This window comes from Elgaria multicarinata, chromosome 2, assembly GCF_023053635.1.
Source record: "Elgaria multicarinata webbii isolate HBS135686 ecotype San Diego chromosome 2, rElgMul1.1.pri, whole genome shotgun sequence".
Taxonomy (NCBI): domain Eukaryota; kingdom Metazoa; phylum Chordata; class Lepidosauria; order Squamata; family Anguidae; genus Elgaria; species Elgaria multicarinata.
This window is the reverse complement of record NC_086172.1, coordinates 21814053-21836011: the sequence shown is the minus strand read 5'-3', so window position 1 is coordinate 21836011 and position 21959 is coordinate 21814053. Positions and strand designations below refer to the sequence as shown.

General features: G+C 43.9%; 1 protein-coding gene across 1 annotated transcript in view; it reads right to left on the bottom strand.

Annotated features, from left to right (window-relative positions):
• PLEKHM3 (pleckstrin homology domain containing M3) overlaps nt 1-21959 on the bottom strand; it is a 97083-nt gene that overhangs the window by 55001 nt on the left and 20123 nt on the right. The window contains exons 3-4 of the mRNA XM_063116113.1: nt 17975-18898; nt 1902-2047 (exon numbers count right to left, since the gene is read on the bottom strand). Of these exons, the coding sequence (XP_062972183.1) occupies nt 1902-2047; nt 17975-18898 (1070 nt within the window). The remainder of the gene's footprint in view (nt 1-1901; nt 2048-17974; nt 18899-21959) is intronic.

The following is a 21959-nucleotide window of genomic DNA, read 5'->3' as shown; positions in this document are numbered from 1 at the left end:
GGAGAGTGCTCTCACCTGCTTTATTCAATTCATTCTGTGTTCAAGTGATTGCCAATGTTTCCAAGATAATTTCTAGAGCCACTGGAATTTGAAATTGAGAAGCATGTAGAAAGGGTTGGAATCCTAGGTCTAGGCCTCTATCAGGCTTAATTGGGAATGTGTTGTACCCTTTATATTTTGGTGTTAAAACTGGAAAAGCCACAATTAGCAAACAGGATTCTGGCTATAAAAGTTGGTCAGTGCTGCCTATTTGGGAGCAAGTTGACATCAAATCTGAGTTTGAAAGAACTACTTGATGGATTTCAGCTCAAAGATATTTCAGAATTCTGTCTAGCATTTAAACAATATTAATTGTTAATCTGAATTCAATCGGATTAATTGGAATTCAAGGTGTTGGGACCTCGATGCTTGAGAGAGCGCCTCTCCTTATATATGCCTGCCCGAGACCTTAGATCTGACCTTAGATCTGTTGGAGGAGCCCTTCTCCGCATCCCACCAATGCAACATATACGTTATGATGGGACAAGGGAGAGGGCTTTCTCTGTGGTGGCACCCCGGCTGTGGAATGCCCTCTCCCTGGAGGCCCGATTGGCGCCAACATTGATTGCATTTCGACACCAAGTAAAAACATGGCTTTTTAACAAAGCCTTTGATGGTTAAACTGGCCTATTGTTTTAACCGTTTTAACTGTATCTAATGCTTTTAAATTATATATTGTTTTAACTTGGATTATGGTTTAATTTGTTTTTAACTGTGTATATTTATTGTTTTATACTGTATGTTTTTATCTGTACGCCGCCCTGAGATCTTAGTGATATAAGGCAGGATATAAATATTTTAAATAAATAAATAAATAAACAATATTTTATTAACCTGCCCAGTGAGAGCAGGAGATGAAGAAGTAAGTCAAATGGCTATCATCCCTTCTCTACCTGATGCAGCTCCTCAACTTGGGACCCAGTCCCTCCTCCCTACTATACAGAGGCTTCTAACAAACTAACTGCCCTAGGAGAAGAAGCAGCAAACTGCCATTATCACAATTTGTTTAAATAGTTTACAGCTTTAGTGACATATTATTGTTTTTATTGACCTTGTGAAAGCCACTCTTGGAGGCTTGTTGGCTGAAGAGTGGACTAAAAATACTATAAATGAATAAAGCAAGCAATCTTGCACTAAGGATGAATCTAAGTGACAGCCAAACCATTAACACTGAAAGAACAGGGGAGTATATTCACCCTACTATTGCTGAGCCAAAGTATTCAGGCCAGACTTTTTTCAGCATGGTGTAGGAGGGATATCCCCTCTAAGGCTGAATTAACCTGGGGGCGGGGACATCTTAAAATTTTCAAGGGGGGGGGTTATGAGCTTACCTTTAAAGACTAGGCAGCCAATTCCCACCACCACCACCACCACCGTTTCCCCCCCTTTTTTTGGCAGAAAAACAGCCTCACTGTCATTTCAAGCAGCAGCTATGTTGCCTTTATCAGCCTGGCAGTCTGTCCCTTCTGATCTGTTACAGAACGTCCCATGGGAACAACATTATATCATGACGTAGTGTTGTTCCTAGAGGCAATTTTGTGGGGTGGGGAAATAGCTGCCCCCTTTTTTATATATATATATATATATCGAGCACCTCTTTATATCCATCACTAAGAACAGGGAAAAAGGACTACTGATACTATTATCAGTAATTTACTAGCCCTGATGGTTGTGTGCTACCTCCAGTATCTGAGGCAGTAAGCCTGTGAGCACCCAGTTGCTGGGAAGGGAGGGTGCTGTTGCACCATGTCCTGCTTTGTTGTTCCCTGGCTGACGGTTGGTTGGCCACTGTGTGAACAGAGTGCTGGACTAGATGGACCCTTGATCCGATCCAGCAGGGCTCTTCTTATGTTCTTATGTACCTTGTATTTTGAAGTGTCCCAGTTATGAACGAGCCGTGCAGGAATTAGAAAGTTGTCATCCACATGACAGATGTTGCAATAGTACCATCCACTGTAGCTGCACACCTTTGCTTTGCCATTAGATAGGCCTATGGAGCACTGACAACCTGCCAATAGAGAAAAAGAAAAGACTGCTTTAAAAAGCGGAATTCTTAACTGCGTTCAAAGCAAAGCTCTGAAACAACATTTAGCTCTGCTTTAATAGCAAGAGGGCTTACCGAAGCATTCTCCAATTTACTGACTTCCAAATGTGTTAGACTATAATTCCCCAAATCACCAGCCAGTATTGACGGGAGTTGTAATCCAACATATCTGGAGGGCAGCAAGTTGGGGAAGGCTAGTTTACAGATTATTTATTTAGCTTCCAAAACAGAACAATTATAGTTCAAAGTACATAGCGTTGGAATAAGTGAGAGATTTTTTATTATTGCTTGTATGATACCCCATGTTACCTATTACAAACTACAGACTCTCTATCATATTTTTTAGCAGGGTAGTCAAGCTAGTGCTTGTGAGATGTTTTGGGCCGTAACTCTCATAACCCCTGACCACTGGCCATGCACTGCCTAGGGCTAATGGCAGTTGTAGTACAGAACGACATCTAGCTGCCTACCACTGTGCATGGTTGAATAGGCTGAAGATTCTCTGTACCACTTTCATAATACGCAAAATTATTTATTAGGAACTGGGGGCCCGGGCCAAAGTCTGTGCTCTTAAGAAACATCAGCTATTGTCTTGGTTGCTGTCCCAGGAAATCAGAGGTATGTATAGGAAGTGTGAGACAATATCACTTGTCTGCCAGCTTGCTTTGTAGAATAGATTGGGCGTGGGTGGGAAAGAGGCCTAGCCCACCATTTTCCATCTCCTCCAAGTGGCCCGACATGTGAAACTAGTTTACTCCTGCATCCTCCTCCTCGACTGTGGAACACGCCCAACATGCATCACGGCAAATCATAAGTTAATTAATGAACTCACATTTTGCCACTGATGTATGAACACGTGGTTTGTTCAATCGTCTGCCAGACAAATCCCAGGTAGGGCAACAAACGCTGGGTTAAATAAACCATGGCTTAGCATTATGTGTGAACTGGGCCTACGTCAAATCTAAATGTTTTATTCCAAACCCAATTCCTCCTCTTTCCTCTATGACCTCTCCCAAGGAAGCAATTTCTGCTAAACCTGTTCTCGTGCAGTACAGCCATTCGCGTCCCACTTGATTTGTACTTGCCCTCTATTTCCTTGACAACACATTTTTGACCTGGGTCACACAGCATAATGCGCACAACAGTCTGCGTAGTTGAGAGAATTACAAATGACAAACCTAAGACGAGAGACATGCAAAAACAGCGCAACGTCATCTCCCATTAGACACGGCCATCACTGTTGTGTTCTCCTCTTACCCGACGGGTTAAACTGTACAACAACATCCACCTTCTTCCTGTTGCATGCTTTATTTTACAAGGCCTATTATTTCTACAACCCCTTCACATCACGTTATGAAAGCAGTCAATTCCTTTGATGTTATGAGGTTCAAAGTGATGGATGGTGATAAATGTATCTCAGTGGCAGACACCAATTAAGCTATTTGTACAAAATAAAAAAGGGAAAGTAAGAGAAGAAAGCAGTGATGTACAGCACAAGGTTAAGAATTTTTGTAGCATAGAGAGCCTAGATTCTAAGGGTTATAACACAATTCTATTCCTAAAGGTTTTTTGTATTCCATCATATTTAATGGAATGGGGTGTCTTTTCCTCATTACAGTTTTTTTGGGGGGTGAGCGGCATATTTGAATATGCAGAAGTATGAAGCAGCACGCACCACTTCATTAAATCAATTCAGACTTGATTTTTACTATTATTAAACTTCCATTTTGATAACAACATCTGAATCAAATCCGGGAAAATGGTGGCACATAGCTGTTGTCATTTTATTAAGAGTTCCATCCCATGGCCATATTTCCTGATATTGCTTATGCCATATTGTTTCCAACACACCATCAGCAAACAGGGAGGTAGGAAGATAGGTAAGAAGAAAATTAGAGAGATAGGTGGCATATGCAAAATTGTGGTTTTTAAGTGGAAAATGTAAATAAATACCTAATGAAAAATAACCACAATGTTTTTAAAGGATACTATACACAGGGAGGCAATTTCAGACTCCAGTAGTACGTACAAATTGGTTTCCAGTGGTGGGGGGGAAAAGAAGATTTATTCTAGTTTGAATGTTCTGCCCTTGGATAAATCCATATTTATTTATTTGTTTATTTATTGCATTTATATACTGCCCCATAGCCGAAGCTCTCTGGGCGGTTTACAAAAGTTAAAAACAGTGAACATTAAAAACAAATATACAAAAATTTAAAAGCATAAAAATAGCAATATCATTTAAATTGCAAAATGTGCGTGCGCGCACACACACACGTGTGCATTTTTTGAGCCTTCACTGTGGCTACTTTTTAATATCTCAAAAGGAACCAGAGACAGGTGCTTTGAGGGATAAGTAACATTTAGTCTGACACATGGGCTCTGCCATCCTTAAATAACACCCCTGACTACAGAAGCAAAAAAGCAAACAGGTTTGAACTAAATCCAATCAATAGAGAAATCTTAGAAGAACACAGTGACTGCAACCCCAGAAAAGTATTTGGGGTAATAAAATTCCAGCTAAGAAGTGCCCCTCCCCCAAAAGTATCAACAATAAAAAAGAATTTCATTTATTGATTTTCTGGTTGATTAAAAGGTGTCCCTAATTAGGCAGCAGATTTTTAATTTTTTTTTAATATTTAATGTATTTAAGGAACAATGCTATGCATGTTTAGACAGAAAAAATGCCCTACAATTCCCAGTATTCCCCAGCCAGCAGGCTAGGAAATGCTGGGAGTTGTTTTTCTGTCTAAACATGCATAATATTATGCTCTTAGTCAATTTCGATGTCACCATTCCATATAAGCATTCTCAGAACCGCTCACAATAGTAAAAAAGACAATACAAACAAAAACACTAGAATAAAACAATTACGATTAAAAAGTTGAAACGGTGGGTGAAACTGGTAGCAATAAGATCATCAGTTTTAAGGAGGAGGAGGAATTCCTCTCGCAAAATACCACATGAATATGTTACAGCAGGCACTATCTTAAAAACAGGTTTTTTTTCCAGAATTCTTCATCCGCATTTCAGAATCCTTCATCCGTATGCAAAGTTATACAGATTTAATAATGCTACAATTAGGGGATTAACAGTTCATGCCATACGTGTCTACTCAGAAGTATGTTCCACTGCGTTCAATGAGGATTACTCCTAGGTAAGTGGACATAGGATTGCAAACCCAAACCTTTAGAATTTATCAACTCAGACTTCTTTAATCAGGGGGTCTCTGTTCTGACAAGGATGAAAATGAAAACAAGGTGAGTACAATGTGCTTTTCTGATAAGACCATGTGGCAATGCACGTACACAAGCAGTCCTTTCCATGTCCAACCGTGCCTGTCCATGACCTATGTGCCATTTTGCTAGGTCATCTACTCGGCGTACTTCACAACGTGAATTATTGGCAGCCTGAAAACTTTTGTGCGAGACTCTGAAGATCAGTTTCTACCTTTAAGACAAAAATTTGGGAGTGTGTGCGCACGGAAACTGGGAAGGATGTCAGAGAAAGCACAAGACGGATCCCCAACACCCACTGCGTAGTCACTGTTCACTTCATGGTATGTAAAATTTTGGACTTGGTGCAGCAGGTGAGGGAGACGCGACGCCCTGCAGGCTATTGCTACCGCATGGCGAACAAGGAGGGCTTGGCTTAGGCTCTCTGCATGCTCATTTTGCACATTCACAATGTTTTTCTACCTTAGCAACTGGGTAGAAAGAAAGCTTTTACAGACATAAAAAAAAAAAAATCCAACAGGACTCCACTCCTGCAGGTCTCATTCATACCATGAATTGGAGTTGCAGCCTATGCAGGCAACGCACAGAATGGATCACACCAGGGAGCATCTCTAATTAATAGTTTGTACACTAGTCTGGGCAAGGGCATAGCTGGGTGTTTTACATAGAAGGTTCCAGTCCTTTCCCCTTACTCTTACTCTTACCCAGGCTCTGTCCTATCAAGATGAAGTGGAGTGTTCCTTGTGGTTTCCTCTTCTCATGGCACAAGGACTGGAATGCAGATGGCTCAGAGCTACCTGCATTTCCCCTCTCCTTTGGGAGTTTGGGATTGAAGTGTCCTAGCTACTGGGTAGGAAGCCTGGCTTTGGAGAAGGCCAGAAAGTACAAAAAGAGAGCACAAGAGAAGGACGGTCATATAGCTCTGCTTTCTGGCTCTGAAGAACCTGGATCCTGGATCCTGGAACCTGGATCCATCATACCTGGATCGCTCCACTCACTGATCTCTAAATTCAAGATAAGGGAACGCCATAAGAATGTTTTATAACTGGATATGAAAATAGGCAAGCTGTTCAACTTCCCTCTGCGGGAAGAAATAATGCAGATCTGTTGTTGCACTTACACCCTTGCTCTGCAACAATTTTGCTGGCAAGGCTCCGCGTGGCTGCACCAAGCAGGTGAGGTGGTCTCTGGCCATCTGTCTTATTGCTGGCCAAATTGCACTTGCGTTTAACAAGGCAAACAAATCAAAAACCTGACTCCTGGCATGTTTGTTAACCTCAAAATCTGAGCCAATAAAACCCCAGGCGAAATACTACACCTGGTTATCTCGCAAAGGTGAATACACTGCAGGAGAAACCTTCACCTTTGAAACGGGCTGACTTTTTTATTGCTTGGATTTCACAGCATCGATATTGCAAAACCATGAAGCACAAGAACGAACACACACACACATGCACACACATCTGCAAATATGGCTTATCCTGAAAGCTAGTAGTACTAAAGGTAACGCAAGGTGAGGAAGGACACCTTTCCAAGCTGGCTGGGCTAGGTAGGGAAGAATAAGGAAGAGAATGGAAACTACAGCTTCACCAGCCAACACATCAGCTTAGGGTGCAGGAGGCATGAGGCCTTGCTAGACGGAGGTTTAGCCCGATGCTCGCCCCGGGTTCGCCCCTGTGCGTCCAGATGACGCAAAGGGGATCCCGGGGTCAGGCAGCGGTGAAACCTCCCTGGGCCGGGGTAAATGAAACCCCTTTTAGCCCGGTTTTTCCCACAGTCCTGGCCTCAGGTCAGGCTGAGGCCATGACCGCGGGCGTGTGGACCGTTCCACCGCTTTTCCAAGCTACCGCATTTACATGCGAGTAGTCAGGAAAAGCGGCGGACGGGTCACAGTGCTCCCGCTGCCGCCGAGTCCCCTGGCCTGTGTTGGCCTCCACCACCGCGTCCCCTGGCCTCTGTTTCCTGCCCCCCCCCATGTCCCGTGACCTGCGATCCTGCCGCGGCGGTGGCCCTGGCCTGTGATGCTCGGCGCTGCCATGTCCCCTGGCCGGGCATCACAGGCTAGCGACGCAGCAGCGCTGGGCATCACAGGCCGGGGACGCAGCGGCAGAGGCCAACACAGGCCGGGGACTCAGCGGCGGCAGGAGCGCAGGCCAGGGGACATGGGTGGTGGCAGGAAACGGAGGCTGGGGACATGGGGGGGGCGGGAAACGGAGGCCAGGGGACATGGGGGGGCAAGAAACGGAGGCCAGGGGACATGGGGGGTGGGAAACGGAGGCCAGGGGACATGGGGTGGGTGGGAAACGGAGGCCAGGGGACATGGGGTGGGTGGGAAACGGAGGCCAGGGGACATGGGGTTGGCGGGAAACGGAGGCCAGGGGACATGGGGGTTGGCGGGAAACAGAGGCCGGGGACATGGGGGTTGGCGGGAAACGGAGGCTGGGGACATGGGGGGCGGGAAATGGAGGACATCGGGAGAACGGGGGGGATTGGAGGCCAGGGGAGATCATGGGGAGGGGAAATCGGGGGAAGGGGGGAGCAGGGGACCCAATTTTTTTTAAAAAAAACACCTACCTTTTCCGGTGGTGTGCTCCTGCGCACGCAGCCCCTTTAAACTAAAAAAAAAAAGGTGGACGCAACGGGTCCTTCTAGCAGCCTGTCGCGTCTTACGTGTAGATAGGGGCGATGGCCCGCGCTACTTTTAGCGTGGGCTGGCCCCTCCTCCCACACGGATTCCCCAGTAGGTCTAGCAAGGCCCATGATGCTAGGGTAGCAAACTTGGGAGCAGGCAATTCTCAGGTCAGATGTCAGAACTGTAATGAAAGGATCATTTCTAACAGAGAGAGGAATTTTTCTCCCTCTCCCCTAACGTGAGAACGTAAGCATCATCTAATGAAATTGATAGGGAGTAGATTCAGGACAGCCACAACAGTTCTTCTTCCCACAGTGGTTTGAATGTCACGATAAGCAAGGGTTCTGGGAAATCCTGGCTTCTCAGGATTGAGCAATGCCCATCTTGGCTTCTCCTGCCAACAGGAGCTGCTAATGAGCAATGGACTCTCCATCCATGGATTGTTTATTGTGACATCTGAACCAGGGATTCTGGCTTGCCTCTCCCCAAAATCAGTGTTTGTTGTTGGCTTATGACTCTGGCTTGTTTCAGGATAGTTCCAAGTTCGGACATCATGATATGCAAATCACAGGCGGCGGGTCTTGGGATTCGTTTTAACTATTCTCACAAGCAGGAGGAGCAATCGGGCAGCACGCACCAGCACACAGCTCAGTCCTAATAAGCCAGGGTTCTGCACCATGCATTTTTATTAGTGGAATTTTAGGATGTTTTTAGGATGTTTTAGTAATGTATACTATGTTTTTAATTCAGTTTTAAGTATTTTATACTTATTGTTGGTCCCCACCTCGATCCAAACGGAGAGGCGGGTAAGAAATAATTTATTATTATTATTATTATTATTATTATTATTATTATTATTATTATTATTAACTTTATGGCCTGCAGACCAAATTCAGTCCTCCAAGGTTCCCCAGGGCCCCCACGCCCCTTTCCCCTGGCTCCTCCCCCTTCCCAATTACTAAACAATTGTCAGTCCCCCAGCTTCTGTACTTCCCCCCCTCCCCTATTCTAAACACTGAAATTCAGCCTCTCCTAAGGCTTAATTATCGGCAGTAAGAGCTTTAAGCTAAGCGATGCCGGCATTTCTTGTATTTCGGCCCCACCCTCTTTGACTTTTGCACCAGCTCCTTTTGTCTCCAGCTCCTCCCACGGCTGGATTGGGCCTCTGAGAGTTGCATTTGGCCCTCAGGTTGAAAGAAGTTCCAACACCCCTGGGCTTATGAACTCTGCTGACCCAAAACGTGGTGATGAGCAGCAACTTAGATGACTTTGAAAAGGGATTGGCCAATGTCATGGAGAATAGGTCTATTAATGGCTCTTAGCCATTCTAGCAAAGTTTCTAGCTACTGAATAAAGTTTCTAGCTACTGAATAATACCAGTCGTGGGGAGGTTGGCAAAGAGGGCAGAGTTATTGTGTTCATGCTGTGCTCGCGGGCTTCTTAGAAGCTTTTGGCCAGCCACTGTTAGAAGCCAGATGGTAGGCTATTCATTTTTTATTATTGACATTTATATACCACCTCACCTGCTAAAAGCCATCAAGGCAGTGTGCAACAATTTAAAACAATAAAACAATAAAAAACAGAACATTAAAACAGTAAAAACATTAAAACTGCATGTTTTGAAAGACCAAATTGAAAAGATGCGTCTTTACACCCTTTCTGAAGGCCAAGATAGTGGGGGCCAACCACAGATCTTGAGGGAGTGCACTGCATATTTGGGGGGGGGGGACACACACACAGGAGAAAGCCCTTGCATGCGTGCCTGAGAAATTGGCTTCTGTGGATCGTGGTGCCCCCTAAAGGGCCTCTCCTGTAGACCTTAGTACTCCGACAGATTAATAGCGAGATGGGTTGTCCCTTAGATAGCCAGGTCCTAAACTGTTTAAGGCTTTAAAGCTTAAAAACAACAACACCTTGAATTGCATTTGGAAAGCAATTGGCAGCCAGTGCAGGTCTTTCAGGACAAGTGTAATCTAGTCCTGATACTGGATGGACCACAGGCTTGATCCAGCAGGGCTTTTATGTTTCAGGACCAGGAACGTATTTTCAGGAACCACATTTCGTCTAGCACATCATACAGACAGGAGTTCTCCTTGACTGGGGCTAAGAACAACCTCTGTGTGCTGAGCGACTACTCCCATCATTCGCATGTTTGCGCATTACAGAAATTATACGGCGACCACAACAAGATTCTGGGTTACTAATTCATGTGTTTTACACAATTCCAGCCACATGACACCAGATCAGGGATAAGCAAGCTTTGGGGCCCGTGGGCACAATTGGCACTTTCAGAAACTGTCCTGGGTAGCACCACAAAATGGCTGCCCTGGCAGGCATGTCTTACCAGACAAAAGTAACAGGTGTCATCCTTTCACCTGTCCTCTCCACCTGCTTATTCTTGGTGGTTGGACCCGCTGCAGAGGAAAGCATCAGTCTGCAGGCAGCCATCTTCATTTTGTAAGAATATTTCTGAGCCCCATGTGTGTCCCAGAGGCATTCATGGGAAATGAAGACAGCAGCAGCTGGAGGTGCTCATTTTACTTTGGAGCAATCCCAGCTTCTGGTAACAAACATTGTTAATTTTAAAAAAAACATGGAAGGGGTTGGCCACTTTGGAAGGTGTCAAGAAAGGTGTCCAAGGGTGCATTCGTGCCCATGGGCACCATGTTATCTACCCCTGCGCTAAAGCCCAAAGATGAGCATGAATTCTCCATCAAAGTTTTCTGAATGAGGTGAAAACTCAAATAGTTCCAATTGAAAGGAAATATATGTAAGAAATTAGCACATGCAAATTCGCTAGCTTTATCCTGAGATTGGTGCTAGGACTGTGAACTGTGAAGTCCCTGGTTCAAATCTCAGCTTAGCCTTGAACTCACTAAATGGTCTTATGTAAGGCTCTCCCTCCCTCTCATATATACAAAGACCTGCAATACAGAAATATTAATATTGGCCAATGGCTACTGAAATAATGAATATGAAGCAGTTTGAACTCTCTAAAGCATTATATTAAATGATTATTATGGTTCTTGAGTCTACAATCTCTCTTCCTTTGTAACAGAAGTTCAACACTGCGTTCCTCCTATCCAGGATTCTTTTCCCTTCACTTTTCTCTTATTGCCACTTTCTTCCCTATTGCAACGCCTGCGTGGGAATAGGAAGTTTACAGGATGCTGAATGAGGCATTTCGCATCCGAACACTTAAACATTAAGAAAGACCATATAAAAATAGTATATGAACCGCATAACAATTGGGTCCATAAGATGAAGTTGTGATAAACAAAACCATAGGACAGGGTGGAAACTGGGTTTCCTTTATATGTTTATTCAAGCACAAAGTATAATGGGACTTTAGCAGGGCTAAGCATATACTCATTTCCCACTGTAATACTTAGGCTGCAATCCGATACACATGCATCTGAGAGTAAGTCCTATTGACGTCAATAGGTTTTCTTTTGAGTAGACATGGATAGGATCTTATGCTGATTTTCTATATACTTCATATACTATTTTTAAATCTCATTTAAGACAGTGGACTGGCTTCTGAGAAAAGTTTTTAGGACCATGCTACACATTCTAATAGCGAAATTCCAATTATCACCAGCATTATTTTACTTTGTCAGCAGACCTCCAAATGGCTCTCTCCAAAACAATTTCACTACACCACCTGAACAGATAGCATATTTAAAAGATGCAAAATGGGGGGGAAAACATCTTAGTGACAGGATCCCCAAGAAAGCCATGGCCATCAGCAATGTTACTGGAATCATAAAGAGGGGTTAAACTTACATAAACTCATGGAAGTCAGGATTGCAATCAGTTAATCAGGAAAAAAATGCTCCCATAATCTAGTGATAACTATATGGGAAGGTGATAACTATATGGGAACGTATGTTAAAAGCTTCCAAACCTTTTGATTCTGGCCTCTGATGCAAAGCAGATACTGGGCATCTAGAACCACCACAGCAACAGAATCAGATGCAATTATTCTAGGAAATAGAAACTAAATGCACAGTTACAAGATGGGGGATACTTGGCTCAGCAATACTACAAATGAGAAGGAGCGTGGAATTGTTGCAGATCGCAAGCTGAATAGGAGCCAACAGTGCGATATGGCTGCAAGAAAGGCAAATGCTATTTTGGGCTGCATTAATAGAAGTATAGCTTCCAAATCACGTGAGGTACTGGTTCCTCTCTATTCAGCCCTGGTTAGGCCTCATCTAGAGTACTGCGTCCAGTTCTGGGCTCCACAATTCAAGAAGGACACAGACAAGCTGGAGCGTGTTCAGAGGAGGGCAGCCAGGATGATCAGGGGTCTGGAAACAAAGCCCTATGAAGAGAGACTGAAAGAACTGGGCATCTTTAGCCTGGAGAAGAGAAGATTGAGGGGAGACATGATAGCACTCTTCAAATACTTAAAAGGTTGTTACACGGAGGAGGGCCAGGATCTCTTCTCGATCCTCCCAGAGTGCAGGACACGGAATAACGGGCTCAAGTTAAAGGAAGCCAGATTCCGGCTGGACATCAGGAAAAACTTCCTGACTGTTAGAGCAGTACAACAATAGAATCAGTTACCTAGGGAGGTTGTGGGCTCTCCCACACTAGAGGCCTTCAAGAGGCAGCTGGACAGCCATCTGTCAGGGATGCTTTAGGGTGGATTCCTGCATTGAGCAGGGGGTTGGACTCGATGGCCTTGTAGGCCCCTTCCAACTCTGCTATTCTATGATTCTGTGATTCTATTCTAGTTTCGGGGTGGGGGGAGGTAAATGCAAACAGCTGGACTCTTATGCATGTCTACTCAGAAGCAAATCCTGTTGATTTATCCTCAGATAAATGTCTACAGAACTGCACCCTGAGTAAAGTGTCTTCTATTTCCAAGCCTAGGAAAATCATCACCAGTTCCTGAAGGAAAGACTTTTGGTGTGGGGTGGGGGTGGGGGGTTGGTGGGTTTTTTTTCATTTTTTTTTTAACTGCCCTTCTGACCTCTATACACTAACAATCTGTTTTCCCCGTCCTCTTTTTCCTCCGCCACATCCCCGGGCCTGACATGGCTTCTAATGGTGGTTGGAAAATGCTAGCCGGCGCCCAAGATAAACTTGTCTAAAGATACATTCTTCTTTGCCCACTTCTGATTGTCAGCTGTTTGTCTGGAAGCTTTTTTTCTGCAAGAGCTTTTAAAAAGGAGGATAGGAAGGGGGGGGAAAGTAGAGTACAGACCCACCCCACCCCCAAATCCTGACACAAGGAAAAACAAAGAAAAAAATGGGGAAAGGGTGGGAGGAAAAAACCTTGTCCCCATCAAATCTTTCCAACAAATGCCTTTATCAGAGGTTCATTGTCAATCAATTAGCCAAGGCAGTGGGCATCTGCAGGGGGGTAGTTGGAGAGACAATGGGTCACTCTGTCGTATTACTATTTAATCACTTTTACTAAATAAATAAAGCAGCCCCAAGGTGCTGTCATGTCAAGGGAATTTACAACAAAACAAAACCAAAGAAAGGGGGGGGGAATACCCTCATTTTTCCATTCGCCATTACTCTTTTCCTCCCCTGAAGAACAAGAGAGGGTTATTACTGTAGCCTTAAGTCTCATCTTTGTGCAGCGTCTCTTTGATTCCCTGCCACTTTCTGGCACTAATTTGTCAGGCTGAACAAAGAAGGGATTTGTACCTCCTGTAAGGTCTCAATTAGGAAAGGCTTCTGCTGTATTATGTGCCATTCAGACGGGACACAATGATGGTAATTACAGGAATTTGCACTAAATGGCTGAAGAATTCGCAGCAAAACTTTTTTTCCCTACCTCCACAAAGCTTACCCCTCTTTTGCAGCTGTGGGGTGGGGGAGTGGGGTGGGGTGGGTAGAATGGGAGGGTGCCCCTAATGTCTACAAGATGCAATTACTAGCAATAGTCCTGCTAGGTTAAACAGCCGCCCCCAGGAAGTTAAGACAGCAGACATCTTTCAAAGTGCGGAAAGACAAACGAAGACTTGAGCAACTATTTCTGACACACAACCCCAGTCCTGCCCAGTTTCCACAGCATGGTCTTTCGGCTCTTTAGCTTTAAAACCTTTATGATGTAAATAATAATTTATTTTTGTATTACATTCTTTTCTTCAGAAACCTCAGAGCTGTTTACATGGGGCTACAAGACAGACTCCCACAGAATCACTTGACCAAGATTATGTAGGAAGTTCCCTGTGAGAACCTTAACCAATTCTCATGAGGAGAAATGTGAATTTAAAACCAGGAAATTCACAGGTTCATGTACTTTAATGCACCCACAGAACCATTCTCCAGCCCTTAATGGTAATACTTTGAGGTACCAACAGCTCAGTATTAACATACAAAGATGCATTAACATGACCACCTTTCGGATAATTTACCCTTGGGAACTGTTAGCACATAATGCCTGTGTGGTGGTGTGAATAGAAAACTGATTTGTAAGCAGTCCAGATTCAAATCTCTGCTCAGCCAGAAAGCTTATTGGGCTGCTCACTAGATTTCAGGCCTCATATACACTGGCTGTCTATTTGCTACCGGGCCAAGTTTAAGGTTCTTGTACTTGTGTACAAAGCCCTAAACAACTTGGGACCAGGATACCTGAGAGAGCGCCTTCTCCCCTACCAACCTGCCTGGTCACTGAGGTCATCCGAGGGCCTGCTCCTGGTGGTTCCACGTAGACCCATCCTCCTATTGGAGTCCACCAGGGGAAGAGCCTTCAGCGTGGTGGCCCCCCTCCTATGGAACTCCCTGCCTCTGGAGGTCAGGCAGGCGCAAACTTTGTATTCCTTTCCACGACTCCTGAAAACGTCGTTATTCCAGGAAGCCTTTCCTTAATGACCAGCCACGGTTCACCGTACATTTTGCTTCTTTTAAAATCTATTTTAATGTGTTTTTATTTTATTTTATCTTGTACACCGCTCTGAAATTTTCAACAGGGAGCGGTATATCAATATTGTAAATAAATACATAAATAAATAAATAAAATAAAGCAGGACTCCATAGCTGGCATTAGAGAACTCGTGTTTGGAATGTGCCCACATCACAGATGAGGAAAAGGCTACGGAACAAAGCAGGCCTTTCTTCTGACTTGGGAGGACAAATGCCACCACCCAACACACACATCTCACTTCCAAAGTCTTTCCATACTGGGATGTTTTTTAAAAAAAAAAGTTGCTGGAGAGAGAAAAGGCGAAAAGAGTTCTACCGCAACAAAAACAAGTTAATTGGGCTGCACACACAGATGCAGCCAGCAGTGGCCTGCGCCAGTCTCCGTTCTCGCAACAACGTTTAGTCCGGCCATTGCTGGCTGTATCCATGCTCTCCTGCGTTCACGGTGACACTTCTCCGCGTGAGGGTGCATTTGGGGACAGCTCAAGCTGCTCACGTAGAGCAGAAAAACCTCCAGTATGAAGCAGCCTCAACTCCCGCTGCTCTCCCGGACAGAAACAATTGGCTCACATACCTTCATCAAAGGCAGCCTCTTCCGCCCACTTTCCCCGTACGAGTGGGGAGAAATTGTATCGAACGTAGTAACTGTGGCACGAGGACGAAGGGGTGAGGTTATCAACGGCACAGAACTGGTCAGAAAGGTAATGACATTAAGGGCCCTGGAGTAAAGACAAGGTGGTGGTGCGCTCATAATGAGCGGACAGAGAACGCACTTGAGTGAAAAACAAGCTTAATATCAAAGCTTAATATTAATGAACTGAAAGACGGCAACAAAAAGGAAATAAATAATTGGTTCATTTCGAGGGGGGAGCTGTTAAAGTTAAAAAAAAGGGGGGGCTGGTTGCCCTTAAAAATGTGAGACAATTTACTGACACTGCCCCCTGCTGGAATTACTAATTGCTGCATCCCTGGGCATCAGCAACCAAATGACGCATTACCACTGCTAAGTCCCCATTCATGAATCTCAGGTTGATGCCTGCACCCTTTCATGGTCTGTTTATGACGCCACTCTCATTTGCTCCAGTTCTTATTACTCTGGAAAACTCTCTTTATACCATAGCAATAGAATGAAAATGTCAGTTTGTGAACAGTATGCAATGTCATATAAGTGGACTACCCCTCTCTCTCTCTCTCTCTCTATCACACACACACACACCAATCTTCTCTGAAGGATCCTTCAAATTTCCAAAGGATCCTCCAATCTTCCAGAGCAGGTTTGGGGATGGCAGAGGGGGAATCTGTTCTGACAACAGTGTCCATTCTGCTGTCAGACTGCTGAATTTATTTATTCATTTATTTATTACATTTTTTATACCTCCCAATAGCCGAAGCTCTCTGGGCAGTTCACAAAAATTAAAACCATAATAAAACAACCAACAGGTTAAAAGCACAAATACAAAATACAGTATTTGTACTTGCAGAAGTCTGACCACCTGGTGTGCTGGATCATCTGCTATTAAAGTAGCTTTTGAACTGGAGCTCAGTGTAAGATCTGTGAGCTCAAGGCCATGAGAAAATACCTGGGAGTCCAACTTCAAAAGGTTTATTTATTTATTTCATTTCTATATCGCCTAGTAGCCAACATTCCCTGGTGGTTTTCAAAAATTAAAACTATAAGGTATAGCCTAAAATATGGAAGCTTAAAAACCACAATTATTATATTATTATTATTATTATTATTATTATTATTATTAAGAATATTTATATACCGCTCCCCATTGAAAAAATTCAGAACGGTGTATAAGATAAAATGAAAATAAGAACAGAATAAAACAGTTAAAACAAAATTTAAAAGACGCAAAAACAGATTCAAAGCTGCATATTAAGGAGAGATTTAAAATACAGATTTAAGACAGCAGAGCTAAAAGACTAGGATGGTAAGGTGCTTCACCTGGTGCCGGAGGCAGTACAATGCATGTGCCAGGCGAATGTTGCTTTAACTGCAAGTCATGCAATTAAAGCATCACATGAAAAGGCCTACCAATTCAGTTCTTCAGCATCACCTACTGGCTGCCAGAAACATCACTGGCAATGCTGAGGGCCTACCTGAACAGGGTTGGGAACAGGTATGCCTTGCACACGAGTCCAATTTTGGGAAAGATCAACAGAAAGAGGAGCAGATCTTCCTCTTCCTCACCTGACTCTGATGGGGACTTCATGCAGCCTTTTGTCCCCATTCCGAAAAAAACTTTCTGCAGTCACCTATTATCTCATTTTTCTCTTGGTAGATTCATAACGGGCTACATGGTCAAATAAGAAGTTCAGTAAGTTCGATGGTAATAACTCGATCTACTGAATGCTGGATGATATATTGTTGCTTGCCAGAAATCAGAACACACTGAACAATTCATAAGACCAGAGTGCACATATATATCCTAGCCATAAGGTGGCCAGAAAGGTAACACTGGTGGCATAAGCCCATCTTCCACTTCCAGCTTTGAAAAGATCCTTGGCATATTTATTTATTTATTTATTTATTTATTTATTTATTTAGAATATTTATATACCGCTCCCCATTGAAAAATTTAGGAGCAGTGTACAAGATAAAATGAAAATAAAAACAGAATAAAACAGTTTAAAACAAAATTTAAAAGAAGCAAAAACAGATCCAAGGCTGCATATTAAGGAAAGGCTTCTTGGAATAAAGATGTTTTCAGGAGGCGCCGAAAGGACCTCCAGAGGCAGGGAATTCCACAGGAGGGGCGCCACCATGCTGAAGGCTCTTCCCCTGGTGGATTCAAATCGGAGGATGGATCTATGTGGAACCACCAGGAGCAGGCCCTCCGATGACTTCAGTGACCGGGCAGGTTGGTAAGGGAGAAGGCGCTCTCTCAGGTATCCTGGTCCCAAGTTGTTTAGGGCTTTGTACACAAGTACAAGAACCTTAAACCTGGCATATGCATCCGTAAACCAGTTTAGCACAGCGCAGAACACGCAGAGAAGTACAGCCGCATCTTAGAAATTGCAACAGGCAGTGATGCAAAACTCAGCAGAGAGCCCTTATATGCTGAAAAGACACATAAGTAGTAAAGCAAGTCAGAACAAGTACAAAACGTCTTCCATTTGTTTGCTTACCTGCGCACTTGAAACTCTGGGCAGTCAGCCCTCTTTCCAAAGACAAGGTGGTTAAGATGCTCAAAAAGCTGGTGGTTACAGACTGCCGCTTGACCTTCTTCTGCTCTTTTCCGCAAGCTAGGCCTTGGACTTTGTTTCTCAGCGTTACTTGCAGGTTTTGACCCAAGCTTGCAGCATTAGAGGCAGCCTTCAAGGCCTCCATCCATTCCTGAGCTCTCTGACGGGTCTCTGCCCGCAGGCGAAGCACATCTTGAGGAAAGATCACCTGAAAGCAAGAGTCACAATCATCCAGAATATCAGTCTGGACAGAGAGACACATGTCAATATTGTGGCTCCACAGAGGGTCTTCGTCAACCCCGCCAGTCTGAAAAGCCATGAGGAGAGACTGGCTGAGTACAAAATGGAATGCTTTCCAGTTATTTTGGAGGGTCAGTCTGTAAAGAGTCCCTGATTTAAGAACGTTTTGGTAGTCCTTGATGCTTGGGGTCAAAGAAGTTGATTGGAAAAAGTCCGTCGGCTCCTTTTGTAAACCATGGTTTTGGGCAATGACACCCTCATCATTGTCGAACTTCTGTGAGCTCTCCAAGTCTCCCTGCGGCCTCAGGAAAGATGGCACGGACGAATGCATGGCTCCCCGAAGCTTCTGCCCCCAGTCCAAGGCCTCCCACGGGGATTCCGCTTTGAGCTGTAGACGCGAGTTATTGAACAGAACTGCATCAACCACACTGGCTTCCACATTGATGCTTTGGAAATGCAAAAGCAGATAGACCGTAGGGAGGTTCTGGTTGCCACTGTGGTCAAGCCAATACAGGTACAGTTCATATGGAGAGAGTTCTGCATAACAAGCCTGCCAGTAGCTGTCTTGGCTGTTCTGAATTTCTAAGAACCCTTTCTTCAGGATATTTGAGAATGTTGGCTTGTGTTCTAAAAGAGAGTTTAAATCAAACGTAAGTATACATCCTTTAAACTTCTCCCTCTATACTGTCAGGCAAAGGGCGGGTGGCTGATACCAAGTTCACAATATTGCAGAGCAATGTGCACTGAGGAAGGGCATAAATAGGGGACAGCACTCAAACTCACAAAGAAATAAAAAGCATGGAGGGGAAAATGTTTAAACCAGAAGTAAAAGACTTGCTCAGCAACAAGTGCCGTACTGGAAACATGCCATGAAGCTGTCTGCTTTACAATATGTCTACTTCAATCCCTTAATTCATAGAATCATACCATTTCTGAAAACATGAAAAGCATCAAAGTCTAGTTGGCAAATGTGCTCTACTTATTCTTAACTTGTTGCCCTCAACTATGGAGACAATCCAGCCAGCCCTTGAATAACTAGATGAATATTTAGATATGCATTCTTCGAAATAATAATTGACAACATGATTTGGTGTGCCATTTGCCTGTTTGTTTCTAACCTTTCAACCTTTCCCATTATATTCCAGTAACACTGATCCAGATAACACAGAGGTAGTGTTAGCAAGTGGGTTGTCTGCCCAACTGGCTGGTATTTAACCTGTTTTGGAGTGGGGTTGCACTCCCCAAAAAGTCTGGGGAATGTGTGGCCTGCAACTGCCATCAGCCCTAGACAGCATAGCCAGTGGTGAGGAATACTGGAAGTTGCAGTTCAACAGCATCTGGAGGGTCACTTATTCCCCATCCCTGCCCTAAATGGTCAGGTGCCTTGTTTGGGAGATGCTTGGATCCAGCACTGTTGCTGCAGGCACAGGTGGCTTCAGAGGTCCAGAGTGCCTCTAGCATAGGCTGATATCCTAGCTAATCCCCCATCTGGACAGAGATTGCCTAGCTACAGATCCACATATTGATAACCTTTCAATTAGATTACTGGAATATGTTACATGTGGGGCTGCCTTTGAAAATAGTCTGTAAACTTCAGCTGGTCCAAAATAGGGCAGCAAAATTTGTTGACAGGGACGGGCCAATGCAATAATATAATGCCAGTGATTTGCCATCTGCCCTAACCTCCAGGCTCAGTTCAAAATTCTGGAGGGCCACGTTACCTGAAGGCTCACCTCCTCCCATGTATACCTTAGGAAAGTCTTTGGGGGCCCTTCTCTGCATACTGCTGCCAAATGAAGCATGGTGGGTAGCTTTTGGGTACTTGTGCCACCGCTGAACAGTACACACATTATGTAGGGTGACCATATGAAAAGGAGGACAGGGCTCCTGTATCTTTAACAGTTGTATTGAAAAGGGAATTTCAGCAGGTGTCATTTGTATATATGGAGAACCTGGTGAAATTCCCTCTTCATCACAACAGTTAAAGCTGCAGGTGCCCTGCCCTCTTTTAAATCTGGTCACAGTATAGCTGCAGTATAGCTCCTGCAGCTTTAACTGTTGTGATGAAGAGGAAATTTCACCAGGTGCAACATGCATACAAATGACACCTGCTGAAATTCCCTTTTCTATGCAACTGTTAAAGATACAGGAGCCCTGTCCTCCTTTTCATATGGTCACCCTACATTATGCCACCAATGAACAGTAGAAGCATTTTATTATACCACTATTTTCATATTAAACAACATGGTCTTTACACAATGATGGGTATATATACCCCCTTAGCAAACTCTCAGATGTTGAAAAACCATCAACTCAATAGGAGTGGTAACAACTTGATGGAAAGAATATTGGCTATGTATTTTATATATATATATATATATATATATATATATATATATATATATATAGGATAGAAAAATTAATACTTTCCAGAAGAAAATGGTAAAACTAATACTGTCCAGAAGAAATGGTAAAGAACCACAGATGTATAGCGCAGAGTTTAAAATACCTCTTGGGAAGCTAAAGGGAAACTTTCTAAAATCTCAGGCACCTTACAACAACCTTCCCCAACCAGTTATTCTTCAGATGTTGTGGACCATTGGCCATAGTGGCTGAAACTGTCAGGACTTGAAATCGAAAACATCTAGAGGGCACCAGGCTGGGAAAGGCTGCCTGCCTTACACCACAAAAAATAAAGTTATTTACAATTTACTGGCTACTGGAAAAGGTCCCTGAGGTTAATGAACTTACTAAGGAGTGAGCCTCCTTAAGCACAGTGGGATTTACTTCTGAGTAAACATGCACAGAATTGTACTAACACGAATTCTTTTGGAACTGTGCCATGATCAGACCAATGTGGAAGTTAGTTGTGGAATATATCAACCAAACAATGGGGTAGAAGATTCCATCTAATCCAATAAATCAGAATCTCAATCCAGCTTGACTGGGGGCTCAATCCAGTCCTTTGGGGTTCTCCAGATGCCCCCTATCCCACCCCAACCACCAATCATCTGGTATTTTTCCTATTTTTATGCAGTTCTCCCCCATTCTAAGAGGTTGAAATGCCTCTGACAGCTTTGTGCAGAAAAGGGCAACTGAAATGATCAAGGGGCTGGAGCATCTCCCCTATGAGGGAATGTTACAACAGCTGAATTGTTCAGCTTGGAAAAAAGGAGACTAAGGGGAGACAGGATAGAGGTGTATGAAATTATGCATGCCGTGGAGGATGTAGCTAGGGAGAGATTTTTCTCCCTCTCCCATAATACCAGAACCCAGGGTCATCTCATGAAGCTTACTGGTGGGAGATTGAGGACAGAAGCACTTCTTCACACATCGCTATGGAATTCACTACCACAAGATGTGGTGAGGGCCACCAATTTTAAAAGGGGGTTGGATAAATTCCTGGAGGAGAAGGCTATCAATGGCTACTAGTCCTTATGGCTATGTGCTACCTCCAGTATCACAGTCAGTAAGCCTGTATACACTAGTTGTTGGGGAACATTGGTGGGAGGGTGCAGTTGTGCCCTTTCCTGCGTATGGGTCCCTGGTCGACAGCTGGCTGGCTACTGCGTGAACAGAGTGATGGAGTAGTTGGACGCTTGGTCTGATCCAGCATAGCTCTTCTTATATTCTCTTGCAAAATATTGTAGAAAATTTAGATTTAGAACGGTTCTGAGTCTTCTGATGG